This window comes from Impatiens glandulifera, chromosome 7 (genome assembly GCF_907164915.1).
Source record: "Impatiens glandulifera chromosome 7, dImpGla2.1, whole genome shotgun sequence".
NCBI lineage: Eukaryota > Viridiplantae > Streptophyta > Magnoliopsida > Ericales > Balsaminaceae > Impatiens > Impatiens glandulifera.
This window is the reverse complement of record NC_061868.1, coordinates 36,592,704-36,615,953: the sequence shown is the minus strand read 5'-3', so window position 1 is coordinate 36,615,953 and position 23,250 is coordinate 36,592,704. Positions and strand designations below refer to the sequence as shown.

At 33.9% G+C, this 23,250-nt stretch overlaps 2 protein-coding genes across 3 annotated transcripts; both read right to left on the bottom strand.

The window, feature by feature from the left end:
- Positions 1 to 548: 548 nt before the first annotated feature.
- LOC124944941 (chaperone protein dnaJ 15-like) lies at positions 549 to 11,221 on the bottom strand. 2 transcript variants are annotated; one of them, XM_047485290.1, is made up of 12 exons: positions 11,069 to 11,221; positions 10,639 to 10,792; positions 9,757 to 9,880; positions 7,109 to 7,191; positions 6,915 to 7,026; positions 6,737 to 6,841; positions 6,524 to 6,574; positions 1,615 to 1,704; positions 1,407 to 1,515; positions 1,158 to 1,306; positions 1,038 to 1,091; positions 549 to 963 (listed from the first exon to the last, which is right to left on the bottom strand). In XM_047485290.1, the coding sequence occupies exons 2-12, from the start codon at positions 10,764 to 10,766 to the stop codon at positions 724 to 726; spliced, it is 1,245 nt and encodes a 414-aa protein (XP_047341246.1). In that variant the 5' UTR covers positions 10,767 to 10,792; positions 11,069 to 11,221; the 3' UTR covers positions 549 to 723. The 2 variants fall into 2 exon arrangements, with proteins under 2 accessions (XP_047341246.1, XP_047341247.1); XM_047485291.1 differs by having other exon boundaries at positions 10,639 to 10,785; positions 11,069 to 11,220.
- Positions 11,222 to 13,801: 2,580 nt separating this feature from the next.
- Positions 13,802 to 23,214, bottom strand: LOC124910365 (zinc finger protein BRUTUS-like). The gene is made up of 14 exons (XM_047450999.1): positions 22,600 to 23,214; positions 22,086 to 22,295; positions 20,621 to 20,815; positions 20,237 to 20,541; positions 19,886 to 20,108; positions 19,488 to 19,656; positions 18,218 to 19,363; positions 17,966 to 18,137; positions 17,653 to 17,874; positions 16,979 to 17,122; positions 15,572 to 15,806; positions 15,420 to 15,479; positions 14,472 to 14,543; positions 13,802 to 14,395 (listed from the first exon to the last, which is right to left on the bottom strand). Exons 1-14 carry the CDS (start codon positions 22,900 to 22,902, stop codon positions 14,258 to 14,260), a joined length of 3,594 nt encoding a protein of 1,197 aa, XP_047306955.1. The 5' UTR covers positions 22,903 to 23,214; the 3' UTR covers positions 13,802 to 14,257.
- Positions 23,215 to 23,250: the final 36 nt, after the last annotated feature.

Below are 23,250 nucleotides of genomic sequence, written 5' to 3'. Positions count from 1 at the left end.
TTAAATCTAGATAATATAATTTTTTTATGTTTTCTTATTCGAATTTAACCTAGAAATACTTTCAAATTGGTCCATTCTTCTGAAACTGAAAAAGAACTCCCACGATAGGTGTTACTAATCTGCCTGAACTAAAGCTCATTTCGGTTTATGTCACAAAAAAAATGTGCCTTTGTTTGGCCAAAAACATCTGTTTGTAACATACAAAACGACGCCTCCACTTATTTTAGTAATGTAATTGATTGTTATGTGTTTTTGTAATAAGAACGTTATTGTTGTATTGGTGTTATTTGTTTAGGAAAAGGTTGTAATTGATGTATTGTTTTTGTAACCTTTTAGTCCTATAGAAAATTAAAACAAATTCTATTTTTTAATTTAAAAAAATTAACACTATCGGAAAAAAATAAACTAACTTAACATTTTAATGGATTAATCATTAAAGTATTTAATTTGTAGCTCACTAAAACCATGGATCATAGATAAAATAAATGTCAAAGTGAACCAAATATAATTACAATGCTAACAATTGTTGGCTTTTACAAATAAAGCCATATCTTAGGGAAAAAAAATAAAAATAAAAAATTCAACTGTTTTTACAAACAAATCTGAACTTCAAAAATGAAGCAATATAAGAATGAAATGTATAACCCCTTGTACTACTATTGTATATGTTCTAATACATATCTCACAATGTTCTTCAAATATCACAAATAATATTGCCAACTTTTAAGTCTTTTTATCTGATTTGTTCATATTAAGGTTGAACCATTTCTTCTTCGACGGTTTCTCCTTCCCATCCGAGCTTCCATCATCCCCGGGGCTGCTCTCAACCTTCACTTCCTCCCCAACACTTTTACTACTGCTGCCATTGTTAACATGAACTCCACTTCCTCCACTGTTGATAACTGCTCTAGTTATTGTAAATGAAGAATGAATGCCATCTCTCTGTTTAAGCAGCTCATCAACCTACGTTTGAGAAACTTTTAGTGTTTGAATTGTAAAACAAACTAAAAGAAATGATACTAAATAATCAAACTTACAGCTTGCTTTTCCTGGCTGTACCGGTTTGTTACTTCTTGAAACCGAGCCAGTGCCTGTGAGAAAACAAACCATAATAAGAATACTATTATTATACAGAAATAGTGATGGATGGCGGTTACCTTTCTGTACTCAGTCTCAAACTGACGTAGATCATTTCTCTTCCTTAAAATTTGAGACTCGATATCTTTCAGTTTTTCAGTGGTGTCCTCGTAAGTCTTTGCACAAACAGCCTCGATTGTGTAACTAGCAGTTTTAAAAAAGTTGTCCCCTGTGCAGTAAATTTAAACCTCAGCTCAGCCCAGCCCAGATCAGAAAGAGAAAATACATCTGGTAAATCAGAAATTTAAACAGCAATGTGCAATACAGACCATAAACGGCAAATATATGGGTGCCAGATTTTAGTTGTGAAACCTCGCAAGGTTGAAGGCCTTCCAACCGTTTGAAGAAAGCGGATTCAGGGTCCTTGGCCATTGCTAACTGCAAAGTCAGCGCGAGATAGATTCTCATTATATATGTCCATCGAAAGGCAAAGGAAGCAAAAATAAGTAATAGTAATACTAATAAAATCTAACTTACCGCATTTAAGGTGGAATCCATTCTATAGACCTGAAAATGCAAGAAGTACATTCCAGCAGATGTCACCTTGCCCGTTTTCTCGCTATCTTCCTGCACATTGGTTTTGTGTATATAACTTTATAGATGTTGAATATGTGCATATGATGAAAATATGGAAGGTGTAGTACTATTTAGGTGTAGATTCGCTAAATTGACAATGCAAAAAAATTAATTTTCCTCTCATCTTTTTCATCCTAGACATTATTCATCTCATTTTTTGTGTCGACAATCTGCAACAAAATGAGATTTCAGAACACAAAATCAGACATCTCGAGATAACACATTGCCCCATGTTCCTCCTTACCATTTCTTAATTTTCACACGAGAAATTTTTTTCTCATGTTCTCTTCAAATATACTCAAGAACTTTATAGGTGATGTGTCGACCGCTACCTACCTCATTATTGAATGCTATATCAATGAATTTCCAAAGTCATTTTCAAGTCCTCCTCAACTCCATCCTTTCCACCAAGTTTTCTCTTCCTAAATGCTAACTAAAGTTCTTAATTTTTCATATTTGATCACATTCACAATCAATCGTTGAAATGCACTCAAAGGTAAGACCGTAAGACATTTCCCAATTTTAAACCATGGTAGTATCTCCAAATATAAACCCACCTTGGACGCAAAATATATATCTTTCTCACCATCCTCATAATATATGAGACAAATGTATGTCATTTCGATGAGGCTCTTATTCGATGGTTCACATATTTTTTTTCCTCAAAATCGATTTTACAGTATACACGCTTATGACCTCCAATCTATGACCTGCGGTAATGATTTCTCTAGCATTACGATATTTACCACAACAATATTGTCCATAGATCAAACTTGATCTCATGTTCATTAAATAAATTTTCTTGGTATACACGAACAGGACTGTTATCACCAAAAAGACATACTACAAATGAATGTCATATTCGTAAGCACCAACCTAATAAAGATAGGGCTACAATGAACAGTTGGACAACTCGACGGTGGAAATACATCAACAATGGACAATTCGATTCATCTTCTAGATATATTGGTGGCTAGATCGATATTGTTAGATGAAAATAATAAATAAGTCCATGAAGTTTATCAGTTATCTACATTTGTCCATGAAGTTTATCAGTTATCTACATTTGTCCAAAGTTGTTAGACAACTTGTTAGGCAGTTATTTGAGGCAACTTCTTTACATTATAATAAATACATGTTAATGAAAGAAGATATGAATTGAGTAAAGAGACTATTCTTAGTTACCAAAGTTCTTCATGGTTCTCTCACCTAAAGGGCTTAGATAGTTCCTATATCTCTTTCTCTGAATCTATCTGAATTTTGTTACAAAACCCTACCTAAGTCCTTCAAATTGTACCACAACCCTGCTAGAGTTATGCTATTAGGGGAGACTCTAAATGAATACTACCACATATCCTTTCTCAAACCACACTCACTACCCAAACCAACCTCACATCCAGCTGCTCGTGTTGCCTTCACATCATTTTGGAGGAATGAACACCAAGTGCACACAAGATGAAGGCCGACACAAACATCACATTTCCAAGAGTCTGAATTGGAAATGTGATTAATAATCACCTAGCCCAATTCGACTTCACATGTGATTAATAATCTTGATAATTTGCTATAATAAGAAAGGTTCCGGGTCCAACACAATGCACCCAACCTATGGGTATATTTATCTCTCTCATATCAGGCATGTGCTGCATCCCATGATGAAGTCCATGTTCCTAATACTATGGATGAGGAGGCCCTAATTCACCCTTGAATTGTATTGAGATGAGAAAATTAATGGGGAAAAATAGAACCCTAGAAAACTATAATTGATGAACGATACATTGAATCAAAGAGAATTGTATTGAGATGAGAAAATTAATGGGGAAAAATAGAACCCTAGATGCTAGTGAGAATACAATTGGGATGAGAGAGATAGAAACTCTAACCAGAGTATTCAACTAATTCATTTCTTAACTAAAACATAACCGCTACTAATCTATACTATTATATTTGTAATGAGTCATGATGTTAGAATGTTGTGCTTATTTTCTTTTTAACACACTAGTGTAGCTCAAATGATAAAAGTCGTGCTTAAGAGATCAAAGGTCACGGGTTCGATTTCCACTAAAAACGCCTTAAATTAAAGTGAGGCCATGACTATGAGAAATCGTACTAGCTTCTTAAATTCAAAACAAAAAAACTATTTTATTTGTAACCACCACTATCCACTACTCCATCCACAGGGAATCAGCCCTAACCCTAACCCTAACCCTTTCCCCTCTTAACAGTCATTTTCTCATGTTGCCAAACTCAACGACATCATAATTTTGTTCTCTTTAGTTGCAAACAATACCTACCACCGACCCGGACGCTAAGCAAGACGTCAAAACACATTCGTGAATGGTGATATGGAGGAAGAAATAATTGAAAGACTCTCCGAGACTAAGTACAAACAATTCAAGCAATAAAGTTTGCAAACTTCACAAGTCAAAACAATCATGTAGTGCTTGGTATGGTAATTTTACAAATTGAGAAACTAAACATGGTTACACACAATGCCAATTGATCATATTGTTAAGATTTCTCCAAACAAAAAAATGGTAGTCCTTGTTTATGTCGATGATATCGTTCCCACAAGAGACAACGAGGAAGAACTTGAATAACTACAAATTCCACTTGGGAGTTTGACATTAAGGACCTCGACCTCCAAAGCACTTCCTTGCAATCTTGGCATGTAAGGTAAACACACACATCCAATCCTAAGTGAACAACAATGGTCACTTGTAAGCCCACAAATATCCTGATCAACTTTTATAACAAAATCAGCTCTCATAGAAAATGCACGACAATGGGAGACATTAGTGACGGATGGACAACTTATATACATGAACAACCGACTAATGCAAATTGGGTTAGGGATGTTAACAACCTACCTCTGGATATTGTGTACTTATGTCTTGGGAAATTTGATCACCTAGAGAAACCATACAAAATGCAACGTTGGGGCTAAGTTAAGGGCTCTCACACTTGTGATATGTGAAGTAGATGTTTACTTTTAGGGATACATAATGAACTAAAGATAACCACAAAATGAGTATCTTGCAGCTATCAGCGTTGCAAAAATCCAATTCATCGTGATATAGCCAGACATACTCAGATCCACAGTTCATCATAATATACCAAAACATTTTGAGATCCAGATATACTTTATAATATATTTGAGAAGATTAAGAACGAAGTCGCGAAAATCTCATACATACTTTCGCGACTCCAAACCGCAAATATCCTCCCCAAAGTTATGGAAATAACAATCTAAGAAAGTCCCACAAGTTCACTCTTGGCAAATCCCACAAGTTAACTTTTTCCATGTACCACAAGTTAACTTATTTCACTCTTATATATTCTTTACTTACATGTATATATATGGGTGTTTATCCCATGAAAGATATGTGAAAATCATTCCACAATCTCTCCATTTTCTCAAATTCTTCATGGTAACATAGCTTGGTTTTCGGTCTTGTGTTACAAATCGATCATCTTTCATTGCCTCTGCCAATGGTCGGAGTAACAATTGGCGAAGGGTTCCAATGGTCTCATGACTCTCATCACCACAAACACAAATTCATTTATGTACTATTATTTTTATCCAAACCAAATAAACCCTTAGCATGTCTTTTTCCTTATTGTTCTTTTGGCTCTGCCGGTATAAAAAGAGGCTGCAGATATATATATATAGTTTTCAGCTTATTGCTGTCTGAAATTCAAAGCCAAACAAACCTTTGTTTTGTGCATAGAAGAAGATTAGGAGCTGCTCTCTATCTTCTCGAATGCAATCACTTCACCAGCTGAAAGAAGAAAGTAAAGAGAGCCATAAACTTCGCATTTCAGTCGGTGACTTCGGCTCAATTTTCCATCACTCGCTGAATCAAGTGGTTTGGAGTGTGCAAATACTCCACGACATCACTCTGAGAGACCCTCCTTTGGAGATTGTCCTCAAAACCACTCATTTGAGTTGAATCAAATTTGTATGGGCCTCCACGTACGGGCTGAAATCTACCACCTTGACGGAGAGGGAGTGGATAACAATTAGGCTATTCTCACAACTGAACTCTTAGCAAGCCCCACAAGTTAACTCTCAGAAAATCCCACAAGTTAAGTTTTGTCATGTACCATAAGTTAATTTTTTTTTTCCCAAAAAAAAAGTTAACTTTTTTCACTCTTATCAATTGTCTTTACTTTTACATGTATTTTTATATGGGTGTTTACCCCGTCAAATATATGAGAAAATGATTCCATAATCTCTCCCTTTATCTCAAATTCTTCTAAAACACTCCCGAAAATCAACTTTTAATAATTACATGCAGATCCATTCTGCACAACACACCTTGAGGTATAGAATATTGCAAATAATGAAAACATGGGAAGGTGTGGGTACCCTAAATTGAGAGATTTATTTTGATTGCAATATTATGATTTTATTTTATACTGTTCTTTCATAAATAAGGACTCATCCTTTAGATAATATTTATATTGCTAAACATTTATCCTAAGACAGAAGAAACATGCACGATCCCCTCTTCTAGCCTTGCAGCAACCAGAGGTGGATATCCCCCAGGCCTTCATGAGGTCCTGGGTTCGAGCCCGTCAGGCGACAAATTCTGCGCCTGGTTAAATGGTTAAGTTATATGTTTTCTGTTTGGCAAACCATGTGCATGTTTCATCAATTGTTTCTTCTGTCTTAGGAAAAAAGTTTTATAAAGGATGAGTTGCTGGCTAATCTTTCATAAAATAAAATAAAATATATAAAGCGAAAAATGAAATAGAACCATACAAGTAAGAATGAGAAAAGAAGAGCAAACTTCATAAAGGTTACCTGTAATGCTAGACCATAACCCGCATTAACATCTTGTTCAAAATAAAGTAACTGCAATACAAAAATTGGAAACAAATCTAAGTTGCAGTTAATAAGCATATCTGGTGCTTGCCGGGGGGTTGCCCCGCCCGGGTTCAAGCACCCGGTCAAGCCCAGCTAAGAGGCACGGGTCGAGAAACCAATATACTAGACAGGTTTCATCCAATATATCACCTTGAATTTGCTTTGTGCAGCTGAAGTGACTCTAACCACAACCCCTGCCTCAGCTTGTTCCTCACTGATAGTTACACCAAAAAAATGAGCAGATTGCTTTTCCACCTACAAGGATAAACAATAACTAGTTAACATGAAACGCCAGCCTGATATACAAATGTATTATATCCCTTGTTACCTTTCCACTAATTGACGTTCCTAAGGGAAGAGGTCTGACTGTAACAGTTCCATTCAAGGCTTCTTCAAGAACATTAGCAGATATGGTTGTCTTGATAGGGACACCAAGCTTGCTATTAACAAAATGAAAAAGAATAACCGATGCAAACTAATTCATGATCAAAGAGAATAATCCGAATTTGAAAATAACTTTACCTGAATAATGCTGCAAACATGGTATTAACCGTTCCAAGGTTAGAGAGGTCAATCTCCATGTCCATTCCATCGGCTTCCAAAGCCTGTTTACAAAATCCATCATCAAATATCAACATTCTGAAAGGAAAATCGATTCAAGCTCTTCTACTAATTATTTAAAGGACCAGAAGCAACCAAGCAAGCTCCAATTACGAGAGTTTGATGAAGACGACTAAGAAAGGCTTGTTTATTCAAAATAATCAGAGTTTTAAAAAAAATGTTTGATGAAAAATTTGTTAGTTTGGTCAAACAACCAAAATATTTTTACTATTTAATATTTTAAATGTTATGAATAATAAAATAAGGGTATTTTGGTATTTTAATGGATGATTTGATGGGAGAAATAATAGGTGGTGGGATGTAGGATAATCCACATCAAACAAGCCTGAAGACCTTTAGTTTTAGAGGCAATGTAGTTTCAGTTGATGAGCGAACAGGTCAAGTTTAGTAATGAACTTGTCACCTTTTAAAAACAATTATGGAAAATCTTCCATGAAAACATGGGGTTCAAAATTTATAAATATAATTGTATAAATCAAAAAAGTAATAGTTGAGGGGCATATATCCAAATTAAAAAAAATAATAATTTAAAGGAATATTTGTGAGTTTTTCTAATAGCTAGTATAATCCTAATGAAACTTGTAGCCTATTCTATTATGACATAATCCTTACCTATACTAATTCTAATCAAAATATTATTTTATTCAGCTTGTTGTAGATATCAAACAACATAATTACCCTATTCTAATGTTTTATTTAAATGTCCAACTTTTCACTAAAAACAACGCGATGTGCATTCAAAATTGACAAGATCGGGTGGGGGATATCAAAAACAAGAAAAAGTTATATGCCAATAAGGTCAAACAAATCTCATCCCGTACAAGCCCCTATTTTTTTAATTGATGCAAACGTGTGGAGCAATCCTTTGATTCTTCCAAAGCCGTAACGTTTTCCTTCGAATGTTCTTTTGTTCATTTTCATTCAAATCGTCCACCACATGATGAGAGGGATTGACTTCTAGTCATAGTTGATGATACTCCGGATCCCCAACCAATCCATTGATCTCAAAACTCAGAATATTTTGCAGGATAGCTCACAAGTTCCTAGCAAGATTGCAATGAAGGAGGATGAGCAATGCTCACATCGCTCTTCATGCAAAGACAGAGCACCTACTAGCCAAATTCCCTTACTCATGAGCTTCATGGTCGTCAAAACGCTACCATGAATTGCTTCCCATACATAAAAGGAAATTATAGATGAGATTCTAGCTTTCAATACTTCCTTCCAAGGGAGTCGTGATGACACCCCTTGAAGGGTTGTGTGGTAAATGATGTTAGTCTTGAAGTTAAGGGAGCCAACAGGATTGAAAAATGCCGTTTGTATTTGGGTGAGTCCAAGCTTGTGAAAGAGTCTCCACAAGGTGGGCAAGTCTACCCTCCTCACCTTGAGAGAGACGGCAGAGGAAAGCAATACAGTTAGTGAGGCCTGAAATCATTCTATAACAGTCTACCACTCTGGCATCCTTACAAGTCGAAGAGATCCCGAAAGGGGTCAGCCAGAATCCCACCAGGGTGCCATGGGTCTTTATAGAAGTCAATTTTTTTGCCATTGCCCACAGTGAAGGAAAGAGAAAACTATACTATTCTAATGGTGCTTTAATCATTTCTTCTTATTTTGAAAAAAAAAATCTCATTACCATCATCGTCAATGCGAAGGTTGCATTTTCCAATAAAAACGAAATCGGTTAGATAGTCAAGTGGGTAAAGAGTTACACAAACAAAAAATGAAGAACAATGAAGGGTACGCGGTACCAAGCAGTAAAAATCACTCAAATCCCATCTAATGGTTTTTAATGCTCTTATGCTTTTCTGTTTCACCTACTTCCGTCTACATTACGATTTACACCATATGCACATCATTTACTCTTTTTCCATTCTTCATATTCCATTTGCTAAATCAATACCCTATTTTTTAGTTTCTTTGTCTTTTATATTGTTCAAACAGCATTTATTTTTTTTTTCATTCTATAGTATCTTTCCAAACCAGTTACGGTTATTTCTCTCTCCTATGGGTTTTTTTATTTTATTTGTCCAATTCGCTACTATTGAGTTTCAATTTCCTCTTCATCCGCAGTTCAAAACCAGCAACTTGTCCCAGTTGATGTACAATTCTATTGATTTATGAATATTAGAGCTAAAAACAATTTCAGGTTATGAATACTCAAAAAGTGTTTCAAAAATGATAGAAGTTCTTGTGTAGGGTTCGTTTTACTTCCTTTACTTTTAAAAATGGCTCATGTTACATTGTCATTTTTAGTTTACTCCGTTAAGTTCTTAAATCATCTCTATAAAAAATTTGCATCTCCTTAATTTCAATATTGACTATTTTTTTCTCTGTTAACCAAAAATGATTAAGGAAAGTAGTTTGAGCCATTTTGTAAAGTTCAGAAAGGAAAATGATCCTACCACAAGCTGAGGGAGTAAAAGGAGCTTTTATTATGCAAGTTTAGGAAGCAAAATGAAGTACAAAATAAGACATATAATGACAGTATTAATAAATCCAAGAAAAAAACTCAAGTAATATAAAGAAAACAGGCAGGTAAAAACTACCTCAAACCCAGCATTATCATATTGCCTTCTCTTCTCCGGATCAGATAGAATGCTATAAGAAAAAGCTACCTCCTTGAAGAGTTCTGAAGCCTCCGGATTACTCACATTTTTATCAGGATGATACCTGTCAATACATAGGTTTATTTGAATGAAATATGAATCTCAATTTGTATCAAATCACGGATATCTATCAAAATCATCACGAAATTATATTCAATGCAACAACTGAAAATATATCATTACATCCCAAGCCAAACAACCATTATTGTTTATGCTTCTGTTTCTCAAATTTCAGATTAAAAGCTCTCACATATGTGAACATCGTGACTCATCATCTACAGAAAACTTTGTTATCATTTTTTCACCATTGGATTACTCACATTTTTATCAGGATGATACCTGTCAATACATAGGTTTATTTGAATGAAAAATGAATCTCGATTTGTATCAAATCACGGATATCTGTCAGAATTGTCACGAAATTATATCCAATGCAACAATTGAAAATATAACATTACATCACAAGCCAAACAACAATTATTGTTTATGCTTCTGTTTCTCAAATTTCAAATTAAAAGCTCTCACATATGTGAACATCGTGACTCAGCATCTACAAATAAACTTTGTAATCATTTTTTCACCATTGAAGAATAAAGAACATAGTAAACTGCAAACAGAACAACAAGCTCATTTGCAGGTTCCAGGTCCATTTGTACTATCATCGATAAACTCGGTCCAATTTTAATCAACAGTTCGTAACTTCAATAAAATAAGTATAAGAAATTCAAATTTTGGAGCTTACACTTGGTGACAGTCACATATAGCAAGCCCATTTAGATCGTATACAAACAAAACGAACAAACAGAAGTTAAATAAGCTTACTTAAGAGCTAGTTTCCTATAAGCGGTTTTAATCTCCTGGTCAGTTGAATCTCTAGAAACAGAAAGCACCTCATATGGATCCCGACGAACAGTTGGAGCTGAAGTCCCTGCCATCTTGGAACCACTCATCTCGAATACCCTTCTTTCTCTACAATCTGAGCAAGAAAAACATTTGAAAAATTCTCATGTCCAGACAAGAAAGAATACAACTGCAGTCAAAACCCAACAAGTCTTGTCTATAAACGATAACATCGAGGTAAATACGAGTTCAAGACCTGATCAAGATTTGCAGCAAATACCCACCTCTGAATTGAACTTACTGGATCGGTTTCTTTTTATTGGGATCAATGCGAGTTGAAAACAAGAGATTGAAGTCAAAATAGAAAGTACCCACTAGGGTTTATCAGAAGTTGGAAGATATAGGATTTCACCTTTTGTTTTCAAATCGTCAGAGTGATGAAAATCCCTTTCTTCCTCGCCCGAGCTCTACTTTTCTCCGTCCCTTTGTGAAAGAATGGAAATTTAGCTGATTTTGAGAAGAGTTTTAGAACAATGACCAAAAATGATTGAACCCCACATGTTGATCAACCATTCACACAAATACCTGTCTTCCTTTGTAACTTTGTGATAAGGAATTACTATTTTGTTAAACCTTTTCTTATGATAGTGATTTTTTTTTTAACTTAGATTTAATATATAAAAAGAAGATTAAACTATCATAATCTACTCACACCAAATTTCATTTTCTTTATAAACTATTTTTTAGATTATCTAAATTTTAATATTATTCTTTTCATTTAAAAATTAAAATGTATTTAAAATAAAAATAATATATAAATATAATATTTAAATAAAAATAAAATATTATGTGATAAAAAATAGATCAATAATAACCCTATTTTAAACTTTATAACATTTAATTATTTTTTATATGTTTGTTAATATAAATATTATTGATCAAATTATAATAATTTAATCACTTAATTATTTTAAATAAATTATTAGTATATAAAGTTTTTGTGAGTATTATTGAGATTTATTAAATGATACTCGAGTTTTTAGATAATTGTTGAAAAGTTTTGATTGATATTATGGCATGCCAAATATTTGGGTTATTATCCTAATTATTTTTTGGTGGACTATCTAGATGGAGAGAAATCGACGAACTTTCAGTCATCATAACCTTCCGTCATCATAGTTGTCCAGCAGGACCAACACATATCATTCATAATGTTATTATTACAACGTTTCTGAAATTTGTTTCGAAAAGTCGATGAAATAGTTAATTGTTCTTCTCGATAATCTACGAGTTCGATAACGTATTAGATAATGTGATTGTATTATAATTTTTTTTCCTTTTATTTATTTATAATTTTCATGTAGATAAATTAACGGTGTTTAAAATCGTTAAAATAAAACTTCGTTTTGTATAATTATAATAATACATATCATAAAATTATATATTGGTCTCCAATAAAAAAAACCTTAATTTGATCCTTCGATAAAAAAAAATTGTGATAACAAATAGATTATTTTAAAAATAATTAAAATTATAATAATGTAATCACTTAATTATTTTCAACGATAAGTTAATCTCAATTCATAACTCATTTCATAATAAATTTCAATATTAAGGTTATTAAAATATATTTATTTTGAACAATTGAACAATAAAACATTGGTATATAAAATAAATAATGATATATTTCAATATATAAAGTTAATACCCAACCCTTTTTCTTTTAAAAAAGTGCAAGCAACAATAAATAATTTTTTTTATTAATTGCACCTTCTTTAAATTAATACTCATTTGACCAAAGCATAAAACAACATCTTTGACTTTGAACTTTGAACTTTGAACTTTGAAGATAGAAAATCAATTACAAGTAAGAAAAAAGTATTTTAATGAAAACATACTTACTTCATTAATATATGTTGACCTGATGTTGAACTTATGTTATAATGTTCTTAACAAATAATCAAAAATATCTTTTATTTAAAAATTTAAAATTATGAATTAAATTCCTAATAAGAACACTTTAAATTCAAACTGAAGATCATTCTAGGTTAACTTATTAAATTAAAATAAAATTTAACAACAAAACTTACAAAATTTTAATAGAATTTTATTCCTAAATTGAGAAATTGTGAAGAGTATATATGAATTACCAAACATATACTTTTTTAAAATTATGTAAATATTTAAATAATTTAAGGCAATCTTATTATTATTTTTTGCTGAGAAAATATCAACCTTTTATTAAGAGTTGTATGGGTGTATTTAGAAATTAAAATAAATTATAAAATTAAAATCTCGTTGAATTAAGAAATATATTTTTTGAAATGATTTAATAAATTATTAAAATATTTTTTATTTAAATTTTATAATAAAATAAAATAAAAATAATTTCATATTTTTGTTAAAGATTTAAAATAATTAAAATTAGATAGAAAAAAAATCCAAATATGTCAAAAACAAACCAGTTCTAATAAAGGATAATTACAATATTTTGAACAACAAATACAACATATTGCAGTTTTTTGAAAGCATCACCGGAGTTAAGTTGGGTTTGGAGGATTTTTTTTATTTACTTAAAATTTATTATTTTTTAAATATTAATATCTTGTTGATAGATTGATTTAAATAAAATAATGTTTTAAAATATACTTTAATTATATATATACATATATATATATTAACAAATTTAAAAATATTTATTCTTTCAAACTCAACTTTAAAAAAAATCATGGAGTCAAAAGATAATTTGAAAAATGACATGCATATTTCATGTTTTGAGTTAAATTAATAACATTGTTTCATATTCCTCTGTGAATATTTGTATATTATCTTTATCAAACCCCTAAATATCATTTTAAATCATCTATGTGTCACATAGCATAGTATATGTTGCAATCAATTATTTATTTAATTATTTTTCTAATAAGATATATGAATTATTTTATACTAATGCATGGTTGTCCTTTTCTTTACATTAAGCAAATTGAAATTCCCATTTGATTGGTAATAATCTTTCTCAGCATTGAATTAACATAATCAAATAAAATGGAAAAAAGAAATGTTCAAGCAGGCTGTAGACAAGATTTTTTTACAACTGAAATATAATTCATTGATTTAAGGTAATAATTAACCAACAAATTAGAAAAAGTGGGGAAGGGAAGAATATTTTGCATTATTTACACAGCAGCCATGCTGAGAACTATAGTTATGCATTTCACTACTAGTAGTCTTATTAACTTGAAAGAAAAACTCAGAAAATTCAACTCTACTCTTCTGTACCATACTCAGCCAAAACTCCATATGTGATTAGACAGCTTTATATGTCTAATAACAGTCTAACAGGTCTTCAAATGAGGATGGATGGATGGATTCATTCATTCTTACATCCATCTGTTCTTCTGATCCAATTTCAAAACTGTTCACCTATTTTCATCCAAATGTTTCCATTTTCTGCCTGAGTCTGAGACAACCCAACATCTATACGATGTCTATATAACGTGTAGGCTCTAAAAAATATCTGAAATACTAAGAAAGTAGACGGGATGACCTGACCGAACAGAGATATGTCTATCGCCTTTACTTTGTTTAGTAAAAGCCAGTCTTAGCTTGGCGTTGAGCAATTAGAGTTGGAATCCAATTTAATTACTCTGGTATTGTAAGAACCGCAAGAGCCACATTTATGATATAGCCAATGAAATCTGGTTGTTCCCTTTTTATCGCAGTCATTGCATAATATATCCTGGGTAATCCATGTTATAGACATTTAGCATTCTGCTTCAATGGGATATATGTATTTATGGTGGGAGAAGGTTTACCTGACAGCGGTCCTTGTACTCTTCTGGAAGTTCCTCAGAAGCCAATAGAGCATCAAGCATGCCAAAGTATACCTGGAAGATGGAAAAGTAGTTGGAAGCTTAGATATTTCTTTGGAAATATTCTTTCAGGAGAAGAATTTGGTATGCATTTTTTTATACCAATTAACAAGTAAGCCAAAATCACACTATCATGATCTAAAAAATAATCTTTATACCACATTAAGCAAAAATCACTCTATAATCTGGATTAATCTAGATCATGATCCAAGAAAATCTTATACCAAACGAAAAAATTACTTTGATTTATAACTTTGGTGAGTTTTCAATGAAATCGTGATTGGGAGTTGTGACAAAGATTTTGACAAAAAAGTAGTTTCCAAATAGGATCAATTTGGAACCATTATAATTTATAACTATCACCCTTTATTTTAATATTTTGTGACATGAGTTTATTCTGGGGTGGCTAGCATGACACATCTTTAAATCATCAAAGCGTTCTTATTGAGAATCAAACTTGGTCACTTGAGCTATCTGGTGGGTTTACACCCTTAGCGAGTACTTTGACAATAAAACTATAATTGACAACTTTTCAGTTAGAAATTATAGATGAAACAGAAATAAGAAGATGAAATAGTGCTTTTGATTTGTAAACATCCTTCTAATACTGGGGTTGCTCCTTTTCTTTTCTGACTAGAGATAAATTATAAAAGCATCTATTTAATCAGATAGCAACTAAACACAATCACTAAAAAGACAGTTTTATATTTGCCCAAAAGTCAAAATAGGAATATCTATCTTCATTTATGCTTTCAAACTGCAGCTGGTGACAAAAGATGCATTAATTGAAGACAGTTGTGAAGTTCTTAAATTTTAGTCTATGAAGCAGAATAATTCCAGGAAATTCTAGCATCTATACAATATGTTTTCCAAAATAAGTAGTTCTCTTACCGACATATCTCCCAATGATTTGCTACAAATTGGGCAGATATAATGAGTGCATGTGTATGCCTGACAGATGAAAAACAAAAACATTTAAGCGTAATGGTCAAGCAAGTAAGAAAAGAAGATTAGAACCAAAGTAACATCAGAGATAGAAAGACCTGAAAGCAAGCTGAATGCATGAAATGGCCACAAGGAAGAGCTCTGACAGTTGCACTTGATGTGAACAAAAAGTCGCAGCATATGGGGCAGTTTGTTTCTAAACCTTTCTCTCTACATTTATGATCCACCAATTTCATCGCAAGGCAATAATTGCAAGTCATGCAATGAAAGAAATCAATGCCAAGTCCTTTCCCAAGCCGGCATAAATTACAAAAAGGGCAGTGATATATGCTCCTGGATAGAGAATAAAAAGATTACATTATGACCGATAAAATTGAAAATTAGTGTCGAATACTGAAATTGAAGTGCTGAATGAGTTAAGTGTATCAAAGAATAAATGTTGAATATCATTCTACATTGGTGCTCAAGAAGGAATACTTCATTCACTTCTATATGACCTTACAAGTCATTTCTTATTTCCTCTATATGATTACATATCATAACTTCTTAGTGCCATAAAAAAATCTCATCATTTTTAAGACTCAAATCAATACCATTTTAAGTCGATTCAACAACTTCTTATTATGCATTCACTGGAATACCCTGCAAATGCACTTTCAACACTACTATAAGCTCATTTCAGCTAGGGAGTTACCATCCCCTCTCTAACATCAATGTCATGTGTTGTTTGATGGAGGATGTCTTCTTTAATTTGACATCGATAGCATATATCGCACAGTAAATTTCATGGAGAGGGATGAAACGTCAAGAGCCTTATAACACAAGCCAACAAATGACCAAGGAATTTTGTCATCAGGATTTTAGGTTCAACCTGATAAGCAACCAAAATGGATGCAAAACTATAATTGGCGGTTCTGCATATACAAACTAACTCTTTGTAAAACAGAAAATAGGGCAAAATCAATAGCTAAAGTGTGTATATTCTACTATTAGAACTAGCTGAAAAAGCATAATGTTAGGGAGTTCCTATTGGCAATTTTGCCTATACAATTGAAACAAGGCTGCATCCTACCCCTATGAATTTTAAGCTTTAATTTACTTATTTTCTCTTATGCAATAAGATTGAACCACATCCAAAGTAGTGTGGTTAAATTATCATAAATAGTTTATCCATTTTAATTAGTTGTCTAGGGATTTAGTGAAGAACACGAGTTTATGGTAATTTTTACATGAATTACATAATGAAGCCATGCCTTAAATAGGAACACAAGATATTAATTAGGGAAGTAATTAAGGAAGAAGGGGTATTAGGGAATCTCTAAATATTTTATTACTAATCAATGACACATAATTAGCCTAACTAATTATATTAAATAAATTAGTTAGCTTAGATTGATATTTTCCACAAGTTGCAATTGTAGTATAACATTCTGTCTTAAATAAGAAGGAAGAGAGGCTATGATGAATGGATTAACATTCTGAAGAGAGAAGTCAAGAAATGATACCTTTCCTCATCATCATCGAAAAATTTACAGACACTACAATAGTATTTTGCCATCTGGAATCCATTGCAAGAAGGTGTTGCACAAACTGGACCAATAGGCTGGATTTGCAGACAACGCATGCACATCATTTCAGTTGTAGCCTTTCTGCAATAGTCAAAATATATGATCAGATAAACTCCCAAAGACCATGGCAGGATATCTTGCTAAAATTTTGTTTGTGCAGGTTTATTTTTATTTTTTGATTTTTTAATCAGGATTTAATCCCTAGAGAAGGCTAGCACAGCATCCACCGTTGTGAACCCCCACTTCAATCAAAGTGTTTTTAGTGACATTCGAACTTGAGACCTCAGCCTCTCAAGTCCAAACCCTATCCACTAGATAAACTCCCAAAGACCATGGCAGGATATCTTGCTAATATTTTGTTTGTGCAGGATTTATTTTTGTTTTTTAACCAGGGTTTAATCCCTAGAGAAGGCTAGCACAACATCGCACTGCTGTTGACCCCCACTTCAATCAAAGTGTTTTTAGTGACATTCGACTTGAGACCTCAACCTCTCAAGTCCAAACCCTATCCACTTGAGCAACCATGGTTGGGTGTTTGTGTAGGTTTTATTGATGAGATTTTATTGTGTATGTGCGCTTTTACTTTGCTTTACATCACATTTGGATTGTACCTGTCCATTGAATGATCACTAACATTATCATGGCAGAATCTACAAGTAAAAACCGTTCCACAGCAAGCAGAACGAAGTTTACAATTTCTCTTGTAATGCTCACATCCAAACACGTGTTTTTCAGTATCACGGTAAGATGGGGAGCATCCAAGTAGATTTGTACCACTTGAAGTTTCACCCGTCCTTGTATGAGGCAACTTCTGTTGAGCAGCTATCCAGCGACTAACAACACATAAATAAAAGCAGAGTAAGCAGGGTGCATATTCCATAGACCTTTGTTAAAAATATTCACAGAAATCTAAATTCAGTAAACCTTGTCATAAGATTTTGGATAAGATATGCTTTTCTCCTTGGATCAAGAGAGGAATCCCTCGAGAGCCTCCTGATTTCCGATTCAAGCTCACTTTGATTCATCCTGAAGATATCTTTCCAACCAGGCTTGAAAGTGTTGTCACTCTGATCCAAAGCATCCAGGTGTTCAGTGCCTAATATAAAAGGAAAAAGATAAGAGTAGGAGGAAATACAAGAAAACTAAGGCACAATTCCAAAATGAGGATTCATGAACCTTGAGATACACTATGCTCAGCCATAGAGACCTCTGAAGATGCAGATGGAGTTGTTTCCCACCATTCATTAAGCCACTCACTAAACATTGTGTTTTTCGCTGCCTGCTTTAACGAGTCCATCATTTTATTCTGCTCCTCCTGAGTTAAAACAGATGTTACCCATGGCAACATAGATTGTAGTACTTCTGCCCCAGTAGTGCCAATTATACGGCCAACAATTTTATCCTGCTCCTCAACAGAGAAATGTCTATCAAACAGTGGCCAAAGCTCAAGCTCCTCTCGGAAAACATGCTGATCCAACGTCACTCTAACTGATTTACACATACCCTGAAGCTTTGTTGCCAGCTCATCATATTTCCTCCAACTATCACAATAGTCAGGATGTGAGTTTTTTCTACTTGAATCTGCGTTCTCAAAGTTCTCGTGTAGTTGAACAAGCTCAGAAAGTGCGGAAGATATATCCTCAAAGAGTTTTTCTTCCTGCTTGTGGTCCAACGTATACGAATGGCTAACATTGTGAAGTGTTTCCTTTGCTTCCAGGGCTGGGAACACTATATCATCCTCAGCATTACTATGTGCTCTATACAAGCCCCAAAGCAAACGAAATCTTCCACTGAACTGCATTAGAAAATTTTCATCGCAATCAACTAATTTTCCAGATTCAACATCTAGATACTCCAAATCTTTGCGAATAGCTTTGTGAAACTTAAATATGTTATCAATTGGTCGGTTTGCATAGCCGTTGTCAGTTAGGCTAATATCAGTCTCCCAATTGAAAAGGCTCGAGTTAAGTGACGGAGCAGGACTGAACGACAGGGATCGAAGAGACTTTGCTGTGCCTAAAGTATTGCTACTCACTCCCAGCCCAGGAACACAACAAGATTGCTTATTATCCAAATTACTTGAACTTCCACGCTTGAATGGCCTTGTAGTATCATCCTGTTGAGAAGATGTGGAACTCTTCTCATTCAAAAGCAAAGAGGTGCAGGGGCAAGATGCTTTATACAATGCATTTTCCTTCACTTTCTTTTGTAGTTCTACAGAACAGCAACTGGATGAGCTAGGAACCAAACACACATCTGTTGGACCACCTTTACAAGCCCATCCAGAAAATAGTGTAACTAGGGCAGCATCTGATGCTGGAGCTGCATAGATAGAAAGAGGGTACTTAAAGACAACTAAATTGAGCAAATGATTTTAGATTACCTATTTACTCTCTTTTATTTCGTGCATTAAGAATAAGTTTAGAAGAAACAAAATGCCTAATACCTGCAAGGTGCATATTGCGGAGGAAGAGTCTCGCTTCTTCTTTACCAAGTGATGCAACCAACCATGGCAACACACATTCAATCAATCGCAACGGCATAACACATAAACTTTGGTAAAGAAGTTCTCGTTGTCGTGCTGGGCTAAAATGCTTTCGCGCAAGTGGAAGGACCTAGAAATGAATAAGGTTATAAGATAGCATGTAAGAAAGAATAATAAATTTTTAAGGTTGATCTGCTCATAAAAGCCAATCAATGAATAAAATTCCATAGAAATATTGTGATAATAAATTGACTGTCTTATCTCTAAAACCATTTAAGATCACTCAAGTCTTAATCAAGAAATATTATATAGAAGAGAAGCTAAAAGTAACTGTTTCTCAATTTTCACTTAGGTCACACCTGGACTTCCTCATTCTGGAAGTGCTTTTCTATGGTTTGCATGATATGATCAGCATGTGAACATAATTTTGAATAGAACTCGGCAGAGGAATTAGCTCCAGCACTTTCAAGGCTTTCTATTAGACATCTAAACTTCTCAAATTGACTTTTCTCTTCAGCATGCTCCTGGGCAAAAGAAAGTTCAGCATCTACAGCTGGGAATATAACTTTATCTTCTGCAATACTGTAACCAGAAGAACAAAGGGAAATTTTCGGACTGTGAGAAGAAAAAATGGGAAGCATGGACATTTTTCCTGGTTTAAAACTAAGTGAAGAAGAAGTTGATAGCGAAATAAGCATCCAAAACAATACCTGTGAAAGATAAAAACTTCTGCAATAAATTGCAGTCTTTTATTGAAAGTGGACAAGCCAGAAAAATCACCAGACGACTTTATTCTCCGGGCTGCTTGAGCTATATCATTCAATTCCTTTTTAACTGCCCTGTGCCAATGCAAGATCTCATCTATAGGGTTCTCACACTCCTCAGTCTCAGGGTTAACTTCCAAATACTTTCTTTTACACCTCCTAGAATCAGGAGAAGTCTGATGAACAGTATCGCCTTCGCAATTACTAAATTTAGTTTTCGTCTTGACTCCATCCATCCAGGTGAAAATTACCTTTTAAGTGCAAAGCAAGCAAAATTATATATCTTTTTGGACAAATTTTCAACAATATAAAATCACAAAAAAAACTCACCTGCTGAAGAAGCTTCTCTTCTGGGACTATTCTGCTCAAACACTTCCTCATGTCCTCGCATTCATCACTTGATATGGACAAAGACAACCAAGGCAAGAATTCTGCCATCATATTTACAGGTATACTGCACAAGAACTGCCAGACAAGAGATGCTTGTTCTTCAAAGGAAAACTTTTCTATTAGCAGGGGGAAAACCTGCAAAGTTTAAAGCCATTGAAGTCAGCAATGAAATAGAAAAGAGACGTGCAAACCGAGTATGTTGTTATAATCCATGGTTTTCACATGTTATTTTAGTAGGTAGCAAGTGGATAGCCGATTTCAATCTGTGATCTCTTGTTTCAGAATGAGTAACCACTAGACAAGGTGTCTCTCACAATTCAAACAAGACAGTCCTATCCTTTAAGTATGACAAAACAATAAACTCAATATGCCTATCCTAGCAAAGAGATAGGTTTGTTTCATGCCTTCTAGTTCTTAATGTTCTTGGATTGGATATCCCTGGTTCCGTGAAGGTACCAATCTGTTCTGTCGCTTTTATCTACTTTTTTTTATCCCATTATCTACCCTTTTGCAATTTTATCCAATTCCCTGTCCATTTAGACACGATTCATCTGTTGATTTATCTGCAAATAAACTCATGTTTCATGTCGACTAATCAAATTATGTGCCTGATAAATAGCCTGTTCATTATGTCAGTCCATCCATTTTTTGAATGTTCATGAGTTTGTTTTGAAGAACCACCTTGAGATTGCTCTTGGATAATCTTGGTATGCCATGCTTTTGGTTTTGTTACTTTGGTGGATATTGTTCTCCCTTGGCTCATTGATTGCAGTTGGCTGCTCTAACTTCCATTGGATTTATGCTTCAATAAGCAATGGTATTATAGACTATGAGTTGAGGAATGTTTAAATTTTAGACGGAAGTTATAGATAAACTGTTCTTACTTGTCATTTTGAATCCGATGTAATTACAAAGTCAACTTTGGGTAATAATTTTTACACTCCAGTATGAGATTACTAATTACTTTTCTATACACTATGAAATTATTACTGTCTCCGTGTTAGTTATTGTCCTCCAGTAATAAAATGTTTCACAAAAAAAAATGTTTTGTTATAAAAGAAACAGATGCATCTAAGATATCTGTAGAGAACTAGAGATAGGGCCAGGAGCTATACCTAAGATCATTTACCCCAACCCTTAACCTATTGATCTCGGTTCACACATCCACGTTGTTTTTCCATTACTAAGATGAGATTTTTCAGAGAGCCACATATAAGTAACTAGCAAACAAATACTTACAAGTATCTCCTTATAAAGAGTCTAAAAACAAAGAAAAAAGGACATGGTTAGAATGGAATTTGCCCCAGCTTAAGTAAGCAAACTTGGATTATGGAGAATGAAACTGGCTATCATTAGGAAAATACATGCTTAGTATATGCAAAGAATCTTTAAAACAAAAGCTTACTTGCTCTTCTTCTTTTGACATGTGTTGGTTAATTGAAGTTTGAAGTGCTCCCGTACAAGAAGCCAATTCTCTCCTACAACTTTCTTTGTCACGTGTACTTGCATTCAGTAGATTAAAAAGTTGGTCAAAAAGAAAACTTTCTCCTTCATGCTCAAGAGAATAGGTTCGTGCCACATTCTTCACACGTAGATCAAGAGCTGGAAAAATAACCTGTCATTACATAAAATCAATCACAACAAATTCCATATTCTCCCATGTTGACTCCACTTGCTGAAAAATGAACATTGTTTAATTCATCCTTTCATAGAATATTGTTAGCACTCAGAAGAATCATTTAGGCAAGTTTTTGTAACAGCAAGTTTTTTCACATCAAGAAAATTCCTAGAGGTCAGGGGGGTTGAAATTGAAAATAAGATGCAAGAGGGGAAGGAAAAAATGAACGAATTGAATGTATGGTAAGCCAAAATTTCACAAAATTCATCGAATTGACTGACTAAACACCCATAAAAAATACCTCATCTTCGGCGTTGCAATGATGTTTATAGATCGAACGAAGGAAATGGTAGCGTTCTAACAAGGGTTTGATCTCGCTATCCTGATTAGAAGCAAATTCGACAGCAGCCCGATGAAGGTCGTCAAGTTCAGAACGAATAGCTTTGTGAAAGAACAAGAAGATCAAAATAGGAGACTTTAGAGCAGAATTCTTAACACCAGACTTAGAAGACTGCCCAGATTGGCTTACAGGACCTGTCATTATAGCAACCCCTCCTCCTCCTCCTCCATCTCTGGGTTGAATTCCCGTCAAAGGGGTAGCCATTATATCAAATCACAAAGAAGGGAGAGAATTATTGATTGCAGATTCAGATTTCACGAAACCTAAGCCGTGTAGAAGTATTTCATTCATGTCAGTACTTTCTGTATTCTGTCCCCCCCTTTTTTTCCCTCGTTCTCTCCCTCTAGACAAATTCCTCTGACCATAACTATTCGTCGTCGTCGTCTCAGATGACAATAATGGGGACAGTGATGGTAAAAGAGAGATCTTTTCTTTCTCTTTCTAGAAAGGAGGTGAGGTGAGGAGGACACGGCGGATATCAACTGAGTTCAGGGACATGGGCGGACGCTAAACTAGAGATGATGGCTAGATTTCATTTTGCGATCTTCTTCC